At 29.0% G+C, this 16,862-nt stretch overlaps 2 protein-coding genes across 2 annotated transcripts in view; both read left to right on the top strand.

The window, feature by feature from the left end:
• LOC105194014 (nose resistant to fluoxetine protein 6) overlaps window positions 1-1,919 on the top strand; it is a 25,054-nt gene extending 23,135 nt beyond the window's left edge. The window contains exons 13-16 of the mRNA XM_039453263.1: window positions 1-668; window positions 846-1,020; window positions 1,091-1,267; window positions 1,354-1,919. The exon at window positions 1-668 is cut by the window's left edge and continues 295 nt beyond it. The gene's annotated coding sequence lies outside the window, so the exon portion shown is untranslated. The remainder of the gene's footprint in view (window positions 669-845; window positions 1,021-1,090; window positions 1,268-1,353) is intronic.
• A 6,111-nt stretch (window positions 1,920-8,030) lies between these two features.
• LOC105204400 lies at window positions 8,031-15,804 on the top strand. Its single transcript, XM_039453262.1, has 7 exons — window positions 8,031-8,100; window positions 9,151-9,278; window positions 9,450-9,727; window positions 9,831-10,084; window positions 10,175-10,519; window positions 10,588-10,718; window positions 10,800-15,804. The coding sequence occupies exons 1-7, from the start codon at window positions 8,031-8,033 to the stop codon at window positions 11,151-11,153; spliced, it is 1,560 nt and encodes a 519-aa protein (XP_039309196.1). The 3' UTR covers window positions 11,154-15,804.
• The last annotated feature ends 1,058 nt before the right edge of the window (window positions 15,805-16,862 follow it).

Here is a 16,862-nt window from a genome sequence, read left to right as displayed (position 1 = left end):
TGTAATATCATTACAACCCTATTATAATCCTATTATAATACCATCCTCATAAAATCTTCTCTTAAAAAAAAAATTTTTATATACAATTACATAAAGTTTGCGTTTGCGGAGCTATTGCGTCATTTTATTCTTATTTTATGTCTAATAACCGATAAAGATAAAATGACGGAATAGCGCTAATATTGCGCATTACAAATTATATACAAGGTATATAAGGGTACCGGACTCCTTCCGGTTTCGATCTTTTTCCCAGGCCGGTCCGAAAGCTTCTGTCACGGGAGTGCAGGCAGTATCTAAAAGCAGGAAACAACCGGGCCAGGCAGGATCGGGGATGAATGTATGCGCGCGCATGTATAGCGAGTGGGACGTGATCACGTGATTAACCTAAGAAGAAGAGAACCAAGAGAACGACTGCCTGTGACTGTGATTATGTGACAACGTTAAGAAGGGTCAGAACGGTCAGAACGGCAAGTTGCAATTACTGAAAGCTGGAAAGTGATTAAAGTGATCAGGCACAAAATCTGTTTTGACATACGCTACATAATTGGTTTATGTTCTTGCCTATTATGTTAAGCGAGAATTTATTAAAACGTTTGGAAGATCTTATGTCATCGCCTTTCTCTTGTTCGAGTCTGTGAGGTTAGGTTATCATACAAACTTGCTTATTGGTATGTATCAAAAGTTACATTCGTTACTTGCAGATATATTCATTAAACATTACATATTTTTTTATTTTTAACTATTTTTATTAGCTCTAGATTACGTACAAATATAAGCTATCTATCACATATAGTAAAGTACCCATATAATAAGATATTCTTTTCATCCTGTTTATGTTCTTTCAGAGAATTTTGCAGGAAAGAATTATCGGACCAAGAATTTGCTAGGAAATTTCCAAGGCTACATTGTAATGTACAATTTGTGTGTTACACAAAATAAAAAAGTAGTAGTTTTACAAGCAATGCATACATTGCAAAACCTGACTCATTTGCTTCATACCGAAATTAGTGATCTCAGAAGGTAATTTTACTAATCTTAATTGTACTAATCTTAATGAGACATTCTTTTCATCCTATTTATGTCCTTTTAGAGATTTTTGTGGGAAACAGATATCGGACCAAAAAATTGCTAGAAAAGTTGCAAGACTAAATAGTAACGTACTACATTTGTGCCTTACGCAAAATACAAAACTAGAAGTTTCGCACCCAATGCATACATTGCAAAATCTGATGCATTTGCTAAATACTGGAATTAGTGATCTTGGAAGGTAATTTATAATAATTTTACTAATTTTAACAGATAGAATAAAATAAAATTCACAAGTTTACAATTGCATATCTGTGTGTGTTATAGAATTGGACCAATGGAAGTCAATTTGTTTGTAAGAGCACAACTTCACAATCGGTTAGTTCCTGATTACTCAAGATATGAAATGTAGTGAAGAAAAGTATGTGATATAATGTATGTGATATTATATGATACGTGATATTATGTGATATATGATTTTATGTGATATACTCGTAGTAGGATTCGACGATTATATTGTTGCTTATTTGGATACGTTAATTTTTGTTATTTGCAAGAAACTAACTTTGTGTTGCTTATATAATTTATGCATAGATATATTCATTAAATATATTTTTACGCAGATATATTCATTCAATATTACACATTTTTTTATCTTTAACTATTTTTATATATATTTAACTATTTTAAATTTTATTTATGCAGATATATTCATTAAATATTACATATTTTTTGTAGCTTTATTTTTATTAGCTCTAGATAATGTATTAATATAAGCTATATATCGCATACAGTACAGTATGCATATAATAAGATATTCTTTTCATCCTGTTTATGTTCTTTCAAAGATTTTTAATATATGTTATTATAATAATATATGCTATTAATATATGTTATTTCATTTATAATGAACTTCCATCTTTCATTCACATACTTAGCACACTTTTTTTGAATTTAATATTAATTAATAAGCTTTCTATATGACAATGCCTTCACGAAAGAAATATTCTTGCAAATTTCCAAAATGTAGTAATTCTTATTATTGGTCAAAAGGTGAAGCCGATAAAATCGTAAATAAACGCTTTTATAGGTTTCCACTAAATATCGACATTTCTAAAAAATGGAAAATGATTTGTGACATCGATATCAGTATTAATTGTCGAAATATGTACATTTGCGAAGATCATTTTTGCAAAAATGATTTTGTTAATTTTACAAAACATTTGTTAAAGCCAAATGTTATACCTAAACACATTGAAATTTCAGATAACTTAGTCACGACACAAATTTCTGCCACTTTTCAAAATGGTACAATAAACAATAACTGTCAGCCAATAATAAATGAAACATCTATTATCTGTAATGATTCAAATAATAATAACGAAGTCAATGTAAATATGTGTGACACTGTTTCTGATGAAACTCCTGCTTATTCTCATGACACTAGCATGTTCCAAAATGTTCAGGTCCATAGTAATAATAATGACAATCAACTTGGAAATATCTCAAAAATAAATCTGACTAATGTAGAAAATAAGACTATTTGCATCTGTGACAGTGACGAATGTACAAATAACAATAGCATTTCTTCAAATGAGTTGCAATTACATGATGTTTCTATAATATCTACAAAAAAAAGAAAACGTGGAATTTTAACACAAGCAGGAGTTGATTCAAAAACGATGTCACCAAGAAAAAGTATGATGTATTCAATGCATCGAAAAATTACCGCACAACTATGTAGAATTAAAAAAAAATTGCATGACAAAAAAAATACTTTAACACAACTAAAAATTATGTCAGAGAACAATATTTTTGACTGCATAGAAACAAATCTAAATCAAGTTACCAAATGTTTTATTCAATCACAAATACGTAATGTAGATCGTACTCCTTGTGGAAAACGATGGACAGAAGATGATAAAATTTTTGCATTAACTATTTATAAGAGAAGTCCTCGTGTCTATAAGTACCTGTCCACCTATTTTCAGTTACCATCCTCGCGTACTTTGAAATATATGTTATCAAAGATTCCTTTTGATACCGGTATAAATAAAATTATTTTGGAACAACTGAAAGTAAAAAGTAATGAAATGCATGAATTGGACCGATATTGCACATTAGTTTTCGACGAAATTTCATTAAGTCACGGTTTTCATTATGAAGCACATAAGCAACAAATTTCTGGTTTTGAAGACTTGGGTGAGTTGGGTAGAACTTGTAGAGCAGCAAATCATGCTCTTGTCTTAATGATACGTGGCCTCAGAAAATCATGGAAACAAGTGATAGCTTACTATTTCACAAGTGGTACAATCTCAAGCAGCAATTTAAAATATATTATAAAAAATGTTATTATGCAATTGCAAGATATTGGTTTAAAAATAAAAGCAACTGTTTGTGATCAGGGTTCAACTCAAAGAAAAGCTTTGTCTGAATTGTGCGCAGAAAATAAAACGAATTCAACTCCTTATACATTTGTCGTAAACTCTCAAACCATAGTAACTATTTATGATGTGCCTCACTTATTAAAATGCACTCGAAATGCGTTGCTCCGTTGTCAGATTAGATTTTCAGAACATAAAATAGCTAAATTTGAATACATTACAAATGCTTTTGATGTTGATCAAACTTTTCCTTTTAAACTTCTTTACAAATTAAAGAAACATTTTAATTTTAAAGACTCTTTTGTTAAAATGAAAGTAAAAACTGCAGCACGTCAGTTGAGTCATACTGTTGCTGCAGCTATTCATTCTTTTAGTGTCTCAAACGTTAATGGATTATTTCCAGTTCAATCAATACAAACAGCAGAGTTTGCACAGCTTATTGATGATCTTTTCGATTCCTTAAGGGAGACTTCTTGTGTGACGGGCCGTTTTCAATGCAATTTTTAAGAATTAATTTAAAAAAAATGGTTAGACCTACAGATTTAATGTTTTATACTTAAACTTATTCATCTTTTAAAAAGTACCTCAATTTTTTTCAAACTTTTTTACTCAAAATTATGGAAAATACAAATTATTTAAAAAAGTAAGTTTTAAAATTCTCCTCCATCGGGCGCCACGATTGATACGGTCCTGGTCATCTGAAATACATAATTTTTTTTTTATTTTTTTCGTAATGAATGTGGCTATCGTGTGAACCAAAAGAAATTAATTTGAAAAAAAATTGACAAAATGGCGGCACTTAAAGTGTAATGGTCTGATTTTTACTATAAAATTCTAACATTTCACAGTCCAAAAAAATAGTAATTTTAAAGATATCGAAAATATTTTGGTTCACACCATAGCTACATATGTGCACAACATTTCTGTAAAATTTGAAATCGATCGGCCAAGTAGTTTTTGAAAAATCATGGCGCCTGATTTGCAAAATGTCGTTTTGAGAAAAACGCGTTTAAAGTTTTGCAGGCTCTTTTGAGGTAGATAATGAATAATTTCTGTAACTTACCCTTAGTCAGCTATGCCAGGGCCACATAAGAGACCTTCCTCAACTTCAAAAAATTCGTGTTGATCTGTTTTTGCCTGTCTCTTGGTAATTCTGGCCTTCTTTGCCTCATGTGATGTGTGCTGCTCCGAACGTTTGACGCGCTCGTTGTCTCTATTATCGACGAAAGTTTTGGCATTTTGGCCGATTTTTAATCCCATTATGTTCATGATTTTTAAAATTGAATTAAAACTTTTATTAAAAATACATACTGCCAAAAAAGTAGCAATTTCCACCGTTTTGGTCCCGCAGTGCAAATGTTTTGGTGCAATTTTCCAAATTAACCAATTCAGACTTTCATTATGACTTTCATTTTTTCTCTTGTAACAGAAATTTTAAACGATATTCCCCTAAGGGATCACAAAGAATCGTCATAAGCACCATCTGACTAGGTGTGAGAACACTACCTGATACGCAACGATGTGCTCGCCGCATGGAAAACTCGGTCGGCGCGCCATATGGAGGCTGCGTCCTTTATAACTTCGTCAATTTAATGAATTTCGTCTCAATATTTTAAAGATGTCATTTTTGAGATGTCAAACTATAAAAATATGAAAAAAAAAATTTTTCGATTTTTTTGACCTGTCACACAAGAAGTCTCCCTTAAATGGTTCAACAATAAATCCAGATGATGGCAAGAAGTACAGATGTTGCTTGCAAGATGATTCACCCCACTTGGAATTATATAGTAAATTACTACCAGAAATAACTAAGTGGAAATTATTAGATTTAAGTAGTGGTAAAGATGTCACAAATCAATATCATTTTATGAAAGGTTGGACAATAACAATCAGATCAGTAATATATTTGTGGAATCAATTAAAAGATCTTGGTTTTAAATTTTTAAATATGAGGAATCTAAATCAAGATCCAATAGAAAATTTATTTTGCCAAATTCGTCAACATGGGTTTGCAAATTCTAATCCTACTTGTCATCAATTTATAGCTGCACTAAAAACCGTAATATTAAATAATCTTGTTGCACCGATCTCCAAATCTGCAAATTGTGAAAGCGACAATTGTGAAAATTTGAACAATTTTCGAAATTTTTTAAATAATGCTTATGATAGTGATAGCGTTCACAAGGGCGAAAGTGAACCCATTAACGACTATACTCTTCAATGGGTTGATTTCGAAGAATTGAACACTGATGCTTCTCAAGCTCTTTCTTACATAACTGGTTATCTTATAAAAAAAATAAAACTTCCTGATGAAAATTGTTCAAATTGTCAAACAAATTTGTTTTGTACACAACAAGAACAGCATCATATGTACATAGTTTTTAAAGAATTATCACACTGAGAAAAAAAATTGATTGTACGGACTAAATTCGTATAGTTGTTTAATTTAATGTTTAATTCAACAATTATTTAGTTGCACAAAAAAATGTATAGTTCATTTATGTCAATCATCAACATTTTTAAATCAAAAATCAACTAAATCAGCTTGACTAAATTTTTTTTTTTAAATACTAGTAGCATTTATTTGCCTTTGTGTGCCATTTAGTTGCCAAAATAATATACTTCTTTAAATTCTAAGTATTGAAGTGACTAAACGATGGCATGAGAATTAATAAATAGTGTGCAATTTGAATCAAGTCATTGAGTTGAAGACAACAAAATTTATATTGAAATAAACAACAAATTTTGTCATTTTCAATTTTTTAAAGTAACAAAAAGTTTTGAATATTTTCAAAAATTTTTTGATGAATAAACTAAGAGCGATCGAAAATCAAATATATTAATTGTTTGTTACAATTTCCAGGTTAATTTAAAACTTAGTTTATTCACACATGATTTAGTTGAAAATAAATATCAATTTTTTTCATTAACAACTAAAGAGCATAATCACATACAGAAAATGATTTTTTTGGATTTAATAAATTTTATTGTATTCAAACAATTTGTTTTTTTTAATTGTCCAAACAAACTAATGTTTAAATCAATATGTACAATTGTTGATTGAAATAAAAAAATTTATATTTCAAAAATAATGTTTTGCATAAGCATATGTTGTTTCAATGAAACAAATTTTAATAAAATAAATAGGAATACTAAATCTAAAAAAATCTTTCTTCTGTTTAAATATCACATTATTATCGTATTACTTCAATTACTTGATGTGTTTCTTTCAACTAAACAAATGCATTTCAAGCATTTCAATTTTGTTCCATTTTAATCACTGCTCAAGTGTACATGGAAAGATTTTGCTAAAGTATCTAAACATTTAGTTGGATACAGATCTAAAAATAATTTTATTGGACTCAAAATGACGGATGTTCAAACATGATGGAATGTTGTAAAAAATTTTTACATTTTAGCAATCAATTTGATAGTCTAATATAATTATTATCATAACCTATCAAAATTATTTTTAAATTTATCCAGCTAAATTTTTTAATACTTGAGCAAAACCGTTTTTTTCGTGTATAAATTCAAACGTCAAAGGTTTGTTTCTGCAACGCAAACTACTGAAAGATTAAGAATCCTCAACACGTAATTTTTCACCATTAATATGGTATGAAATAAATTATTATATGATCTAGGGTGCGTTGCACACACTAAACGATTGCAATGCTCGTCAATATTTTCTGTCTTTGTTTTACTTTATTGAAACCAAAAGACAAAATAATTTTGAAACAAGTGTTTCGATTAGCAAACATACTCTATTCAGGGAGAGAAAATTATCGGGATGAAAACTCATTCATTTCGCATAAACTCTACAGAATGAGAAGTTCTTTTATCCACTACTAACATAGGTTTGTACACTGAAAAAATTGTTTAGAAATGATTACCAAATGTTTAATGAAATAATTAAATATTTTGTAAATATATATTACTCGTAATATTTACAAAATATTTAGTGAAATAAAATTATATTTGATTATATTAACCAAATGTATAATTGGCATTATTTCACTAAATATTTAGTAATTATTACTAAATTCTTTTTTCAGAGTACAGATTCGTAATGCCAGCGGGTTCAAGTGGGTGGCATCAGAATATTATTGCAATTATTGATTTACAAAGTAATACCTCCGAACAGTTTGATTCAATTTTTGAGAAAAGTGTGTAATTTAAAAATATTGTGATTTTGATTTTATTGCATTAAAGTGGAGAGATTATTTTACCTGCTCAATTTTCTAAGGTTGGGCCCAAATGTACCGTGTACGATATTGAGTAGCGCGCTATGCTCTCCCCACCGCGGCGGTCCTATGCGCGGCCGAGATTTTTCTTTCGCCAGGGAAACAAAACAGAATCTCTTCGATTGAAACGAAGGGATTCTGTTTTGTTTCTGAGTTCAGCCCAAGCTCACACATCGCCACGGCGTAGTTGTGTGTACGTGTTGCTACAAGAGTGTACAGGCTTTACATGTATGATGTAAAAGATTATTATCATAATAATCTTGCGTCACTATTATAATAATCCTTTACATTAATTTAACAGTATTTGTCGCAAGGGGAAAACGTCGTTTCTTCGTTACTTTTAAAATTTGTGTAAATTGTGTCAAGTGATAGAAAGATGGCAAACATTATTCGTTCATGGAAGATGAAAGATTCCGTAGAATCAGATATTATAAAAATATTGGAAGGTATGTATTATAAGACTTTTTAAAAAATTATTTACTGTATTTTATTTCTTCAAAACATTGTTTTTATGTATTTTATTTCTTCAAACATTATGTCTCTTTATGCAAATTTGGCTTATACGTATTTCGACAACTGTAACTGTAGATCTTTTATTTAAATTATTTATACAACAATAGTTTTTTTACACTTTATTTGTATTATTAATGACTTCTGCAAATCGTGCGGCAATCGATAATGTAAAAAACAATGCTTAAGTAAAACAAAAAAATATATACTTGCGATTTTATCAGAATTCATCATATGTGATTTTAATAACGTTTCGATTACTGTTTTCTTAAAACTGTTTGCATAAAATACTAACATGTATGTTTAAAAAACGTGAATATATGTATAGTATAACATAGTATAAAAAAGTGTGTAAAAAATTAAAATATTATTTAGTCTGATACATTCAATTAAATATTAACTTGATTTAAAAAATGTTTATGGTTGACAAAAACGAACCTCTTCTTGTGCAACTAAACAATTGTTAAATTAACTCAATGTTTAGTTGAACATATCAAACAAAGTATGTTAGTTTTTCAATAAATTCTTTTTTTGGATTACATATATGCAGGCATCACTTTGTCCAATCGAGGAAGAGGGTCTCGTTACATATGTCTCTAAACACACATATTTATATATATTTGCTGGTACTTAAAGTTTTTTCTTTGTACAATTAGAGGAATATTTATATTAAATATTTGGTTAAAATAATTATGTGTAAAAAATATGTAAAAAGATTTTGTAAAAAAACTAAAATAGTCCGACATGTTCAACTAAATATTGAATTGTTTCAATTCTTGTCTATGTAATTCTTATGTAATTAAAAAAATTGTAATGGTTGACATAAATGAACTATAGCGTCTTCTGCAACTAAATTGTTATATCAACCCAATATTTAGTTGAATATATGGAACTAAATATTTTATTTCAAAAAATTATTTCTGAGTATACTAATTTTTTTTTAATCTTCAAAACATTGGAGTTACATATATATTTCTAATTTTTAGAAAATGCTATTACCGATGACAATTTTTCTGAACTTACCCCAGATCTCATCAAAGAAATGATACCAAAAATTGGCTTAAGAATGGAATTCTTAAAGAAATGGAAGGCTGTTTTTAAGACAGAACTAGATGTCAGTATCCACACACACGCACGCACGCACGCACGCACGCACGCGCACGCGCACGCACACACACACACACACACACACACACACACACACACACACACACACGTGCCAAGAAGAAAAAAATAATTTTGCTTTCATTCTTAAGCAATACCTATCTTTTACTATATTGACTAGGTTACGGATTCGAGCGCAGATACATCTGAAACATCAGACAGTTTGTTATCACAAATTTCATCTGAAGATGTTGCTAGTTTAAGCAGTCAGAAAACGTGTACGAGAAAACAGACGTTTGCCTTACGAACGCAAAGTATTAATATCAAAGAAATTTTATATACAAACGTCCAAGGAAAGGCGATTGTAAAATCTTATAAAAGATCTCAGTCTTTGACGCGACAATCCAGAAATCTGATTGTCGACATTATTCTGACAGAATTACTGAATGAAGGGACTAAGTAACTTTATTTTACATTTTTTAATAACATGTTAAAATTTATATTGTATATAATGCGTGAATATGGGTAATTTTATATTATTTTATTTACTTTATATTTTCAGTTTGAAAAACGATGATTTTCAATATATAGCAGAGGAAATAGTAAAACTTTTTCCCACCGAGGTTACAACGACGTACTATATTCCGCCAATTTCAAAAAGAGTATCGCGAATTGGAAAATCTATTATTTCACGTGGGAAACTAGTGGACAAATATCGAAACAAAATACGCATATTGAAACATATTAATGAGTGGAAACTACCAGTAGATGATTTACACGACCATAGAACTGAAAGTTCAGATTCATTCGATGAAGGTAGCCTGCAAATATGTAGAAACACAAAATTACATTTTAGTTATTAAATTAATCGAATATTTACATCCTAATTTCTTTATCTTACAACAGCTGCTCTCGATGCTAAAGCATGGTTACAAAGTCATTCAATGCCATGGGAAATTGTTGTTACAAAGTGGAAATTGACTGCTGAATATCGACGAAAAAATATTAAGTCAAATCGCGATTTGAAGTTGTGTCAAATTTTTGAAAGCTGGCCCATTCTCAAACATCCAAATGCATATACCTTAATTGAAGAGAATTATTCTTCTCTAGAATTATCAACGCAAGAATTGACATTGGAAAGTTGGAAAACATTTTTTGCAAAAATTTTAGCAGTTCGACCACCAAAGAAAGACGATGACTGTGCGAAAGCTTTAATAGAATTGTTAGAAAACGACCAACAATTGACTGATGGTAAGTGTATTTGCTTCTAAATAAATATAGTATTTGCTTTGTGTAATTTATTTCATTTAATCAAATAGATGTTGAAATTGTTTTACAATTGAGACTTCTCCCACACTTATTTCCACCTAAAAACCGAATCCGTCTAAAAAAGAATCAATGGAAACCATCGATACCAGAATGTAAAGATAGCATAATTATTTTAACTACAGTAAGTACTATGATAATTAATTATTAGTATAAGTTTATTGGTCTCCATAATATAATTTAATTTTTATAAATTTTTTTTTAGTTAATAGCAGACATCACAAAAATACAAGAAGAAAAAAAGAGAAAAGCAGCCGCGGATATAGGGATTACATTACAGCCTTTCATCATGGCTGTTGGCCCATCCAACGCAGACATTTCTGATATTTTTATATCAGTTGATAATATCTTGTACAAGGTATCATCAGCCCTAAAAGCTGTAGACTTAAATTTCAAAATCTTTCAAGTTTTTGACATTGAATATCCGATCGAAAGCGTTCATATATGGTTGTTAATACAAAGAGTTTTATATGGCTATGAAAATAGTTTGGATAAAATAACTCCTAATGTAATGGAAACAATAAGCGATATTATGACTTTTCAAGATAAAAACACGTAAATAATCATATAAGCAACTTTTTCCATCGTTTTTTTTTTTATTTGTTGATTAAGCAAAGGCACGATTTTATTTTTTGTTTTATTTCAATTTTTAATTTTTGAAAAGGATAATATTTAATAAATATTACCTAAAAATATTTGTTTCTTATTGTTTCGTTGCAACTTTTTTAAAAGGATAAGTACCAGAAATGATTCCGTGCCCGTTTTGCGAAACATGTCTTACTAAACATGTCAAATTGCATCATAAGACTTTAGTATTGTCAACTTGTTATTGTCGACATGGAAGTTGTACAAGAAGTTTTAATAGTTTTTACTCGTATAAAAGACATTTTTTTTACAACATTTTGGGTCGTTTAGCAAAACACGAACTGGTCAAAATAAAAATCCTGAAAATGATTCTTCTGACCTTATGGATTTAGAAAATTTGAGTTGTTCTAACCTTATGTCCTTAAATACAATAATTCAATCTTCACAAACGGCATATTCATTTCACCAGCATGCAAATTTTAATATCGAAGCATTTCAATCTATAGTACAAAGAGAAATCTCATCGTTCGTTTCACAACTTTATTCGGAGTTGAATCTTACACGATCATTTATTTCCATTTTGATTGACAAATTGAAGAATTTGTATGATTTAACTTTTATACCAATTTTAAAGCAAAAGTGTAATTCTACAGATTATAAACAGGCCCTTTCAGATCTCACCAAGATGTTAACAATATTGCAATACGGTTTTGATATTTTTAAATCCTATCATCTCAGTTTAAAATATTTTGAAAAAACAAAAACTCTGATAAAACCACAATCACTCAGAATTCATGCATCAGTAAGTTCTCATTTGATCAGAGGTAAACGCAAAGTTATTATTTCAAATGCAGAAATCCAAGTAATATCGATGAAAATGGTATTAAAACAATTTTTAGGTTTATCAAACGTTTTATCTTCAATTTTAGAACATATTGAAGAATGCAAATCTAGTGAATCAGTTATTTCAAACATTCAAGGAGAATTATGGCAAAGCATCGAATCTCAATTTACTACGGGAAAACCGTACTTCCGTTGATATTGTACTTTGACGATGTTGAGATCAATAACCCTCTCGGTTCACACGCTAATATACGAAAACTCGGTGCCGTCTATTTTTCAATAGCATGTATCCCATTTAAATTTAGTAGTATGTTGGAAAATATATTTCTTGCTCAACTTCATTACACGAAAGATCATAAGACTGCCGGTAATATGAAAACATTTCGTAATATTATCAATCAAATAATAGATCTAGGGAAACATGGGGTAACTATAAATGTGAATAGCCAGCAACGAGCGATTTATTTTTCTTTGTTAGTACTTATTGATGACAACCTAGCCTTGAATGATATTTGTGGTTTTACAACAAGCTTTAACGCACAAAATGTATGTAGAATATGTACAGCGAACAAAATTGAGAGTCGAAAACAAGTAAAAGAGAATATTCAAATGTTACGGACCACTTACGGACCACGGACCACAATAGCTAAAATCTTAAACATTTTAATAAATAAAGAACATTTCTTTTCGCTTGAAATTTTTAATGCCCGCTTGCAGCATTTTGATTGTGGTCGACAGTTTGGAAAAAACGTACCAATCTCAATATCTAGCAATGCTCTTAATGCACAAAATTTAATCATTTCAGCTTCAGAAATGGTTTTTCTGATTGAACATCTTGGTATTTTGATTGGCGATCTGGTGCCTATAAATAATGTCGTTTGGGAAGTTTTTCTCGTGTTGAAGGAAATTACAAGTATTATAATGAGTTCATCATTTACCGCTGCAACAATTCAACTTCTTGAAACTTTAATATCGGAACACCATTCGTTATATATAGAAGTTTTTGCGGAGCCTCTAAAACCTAAACATCATTTCATCGTACATTATCCCCAATTATTAAGAAGATTAGGACCACTCAAACATTTATCTTGCTTTCGTTTTGAAGCGAAACACAAGCAAATCAAAGAAAATGCAAAGGTTATAAGATCCCGCAGAAATTGTCCATATACTTTGGCACTAAAACATCAACTTATACTGTCACATAAACTTCTTAGTAAAAAAGGATTTTTTGAACGATTAAATTTGGGGCCTACACTGAATCAAGAATTAATCGATTTGCCTGATTATCTTGATTTCAAATATACACTTCCATGCAATATTCAATGTGAATACGTACTCGATACTTGGGTACAAGTAAACGGCATTACTTATTATAAAGATATGGCTGTAGCTATGTATATAAATGACTTTGTCATAAAGCTATGTATATAAATACTATTGTCTTTGGCGAAATTCATTACATAACTATTAATAATATGCGTCAAATATCATTTATATGTACAGAATTTTATGTTAAAACACTTAACAGGCATTATTGCGCATTTCAAGTAATTAGAAAACCTATTTGGAGATTCATTAGGTTAGAAGATTTGTTTTCCTATGTTCCGCAAAATATTCATATGATGAGTGATGGTAATTTATATATTTCATATACATGTAATTAAATACGTCTGGATACTTCATACGAATTTGTGTTCAAAATTATCTTTAAAATTTATCTTTAAAAGTGTTCAATACAGTGTATAATTGATTAATATAAAATATACATATTATATATATACATATATATTGTCTACATCTTTATTTTGAAACGTTTTTAGACTAACAGATTAATTTTGTTGAATTTATATTATTATGTACTGGAAAAACTAATTTTAGTACAATATATAATAATATTAATGCAACAAAATTAGTCTATTACCCTATAAAGTTGCAAGTCCTCCAAACAAATGTGTATAACGTCATTAGTGAAATCAACTAAATAAATTGTTGAAAAGGACAAAACTATCCTACTGACTTAATATAATATTTAGTTTCTTGAATAAAAATTGGATTATTTAATCTAAATATTTTGTTCTTTTCACAATTTTTCTATTTTAATACATTAAATTTTTGCTAATAAAACGATAGCTTTATTCAAATCTATCCAAAATTTTATTACTTAACCTTAATTAATAGACATGTTGATCGTATGTTTCATTTGTTTCATAAGATAATTATTTATGCTGTACGAGTATTTAGTTATCTTTACTTTATATTTTGGTAAATGTTTCACATTTTCAATTCCTGTAATAAAAATTTAATTGCTTTAACTTAATGCAAGATTTTGCAACAAAATATTTGTATTGACGAAATAATTCTCTATTTGCTTTATGAAACTTTTTTGTGAAAGTGACAAAACATAAAAAAGAATTAATCGCCTAAATTGTTCGTTAAATTACATCAATAAGTAAATGAACTATGTATTAAAGTCATTCAATAAATTTTTTATTTATATCCAATCTATATTTTGTTATCTCAACTTTATCTTTCAATACAGATTTCTTGTGTTTAGTTTGAGAAACAAAATTTTAGTTGCTTTATATTTTTGTGAATATAAATTTTAACTCTAATTTAATAAAATAAAATAAAATTTGTATTTATCGAACTATATACGTTATTGTTTCAAGTAATTTTTTGTTTAAATATAAAGTGTACTTTGTAGATTGGAGTTAAGATTAATCAAAGACAAAAAATTTTTCTAAATTCAGCACGAACAAGTTCATGTATCAACAAAATATTGTAATACAGTATCAGTATATGTTTTCATGAAACCTTCAATTTTGTTGATTCAAAAAATGTCTTGTTTATAATAGTAACAAATTATTTTGTGTCATCGTAATAATGTTTAGTCGTACGTATCGGACTAAATATTTTAGTAGCATGAAACAAACTTTGCGTTTTTCAACAAATTTTTTTTCTCAGTGCAGAAAAAGATTTATTGACGTATCCAAGTAATAAGGTGATTACTTTAATACAACACGTGCACGATCAATTATTTCACTATTGCGATGAAAATGGTCATAAATCAAATTTGGAATCGACTTTTAAAAATATATTTTTCCACAACTACAACAGTGAATTCTGTAGTATTCATCGTTGTGACAATATAATCGTCAAAAATAGTTTAGCATTTTTAATAGATAAGTATGTTAAAGATAAGAAAAAACCAGTACAATTCACTTCGGGACATTACGAGAAAACCAAGCAATTTAAGTCATTATGATATAGTTCCTTTTTTTCATATTTTATTTATTTACATTTTTAGTATATTTTTATTATATTTTCGAAGATTTTGTGATACAGTTTTCTTTTTCAAAGTTTTATTACCATAAGTAACTCTTAAGTATTAATGATGCAATCAGTATTATTTTTAATAAATATAGAAAAAACAGAGTTATATTTAATTTTTTTTTGTATACTTTTTGTTTTTATTTTCAGTTTTGATTATAGTGTTTGATTTGTTACGTTTAAAATATCAAATACTTTTACTACTTTTTTTTAAATTAGTTTTTATTTAGTCTTTAAAAATTACTTAATAAATAGTAGTACTTCTTAAGATTGCAACTCTACTAAAAGACAAAAATTTTGTCATAGCTGTAGGGTAATGTAGCAAAAAATATCACTGCTTTTTCAGAGCTTTTTAGAATAAGAAAAATAATGTTATTTTACCATGTATTTTTATACATTATCTTATTATTACAACTAATTGTAAGTTTAGCTATAAATAAAAATTAAGTTATGTGTATTTGTCATTATTTTGTGAAATAAAAATATATTTCTATGTAACATTAATTAATTTACTCTTTTTTGTACCTCTTATTTAATTGCACCTAATGTCCGTTATATATATTATATGTTTAAAAACATTTATCGATAAAAATTCTAAGTGTGGGCCAAAGACTTTAAAATTAATGTAGAGTAGCCATATATATATATATAGATCATGTAGTATCAAGGCCAGGCCACTTGGATCGCGTCGATTGCTTGTGTTCCCACCGTTTCCATCGTTTAACATGAAGTTGCAGTCCCATGGCTTCTGTCTCTTAATTCTCCGGTCCCCGACTCCTTTCCCTCGCCACGCTCCCGTCCTGACGTTCCTTCTATTCTTCCATTTCCTTCTCTCACATTCCATCGTTCTCCTCGCTCGTCTCCCGCTTTTCCCTTTACGCTGGGCATATTTCCCACTTTCACCCATACCTATCTCTCTCCTCTATCTTCCTTCTTTTTTTTCACTACGCTTCACAATTCGGTTAAACGCTCTAATTCGCTACAATATATATATATATATATATATATATATATATATATATATATATATATATATGTGTAATTATATGTAAAATTATATATAAATGATATATAATTAACAATAAGAAATGGACAATTGGAGCAGTTATTAATTTTTTGAGCAGTTATTATTCCACACAATACTACAAATTTGGAAAAAATTTTTTAAAATATTATCAATTGTAAAACCAATATATTCAAAAATTATCAATTATAAAAGCGGAGTAAAAATTAGCGAATACATTCAAACGCGTTTCGATTACATCGGAACCTTCATCAGAACCCGAGACGAATAATTCGACGGCGGGAATCCACGCGTCGAATCAGTAAAGAAATATTCCGTTCCTTATTACCAAGATTTATTCCTTGCTCTTCCAGCGGAAGCCTCGTTCGAAATCACAAGTCGTTATAGCGACTTATTTTTCGGAACGATCTCTTGCGAACGGGAGAATGTTGCTCCAATATGTAAAACGGATCGTTTCGGAAGATATGAGAAAAAGTGTGTGTTTAG

The sequence above is a fragment of the Solenopsis invicta genome, chromosome 9 (genome assembly GCF_016802725.1).
Source record: "Solenopsis invicta isolate M01_SB chromosome 9, UNIL_Sinv_3.0, whole genome shotgun sequence".
Classification (NCBI taxonomy): Eukaryota; Metazoa; Arthropoda; class Insecta; order Hymenoptera; family Formicidae; genus Solenopsis; species Solenopsis invicta.
Note: the sequence above shows the minus strand (reverse complement) of the source record. Positions and strands in the feature narration are given on the sequence as shown.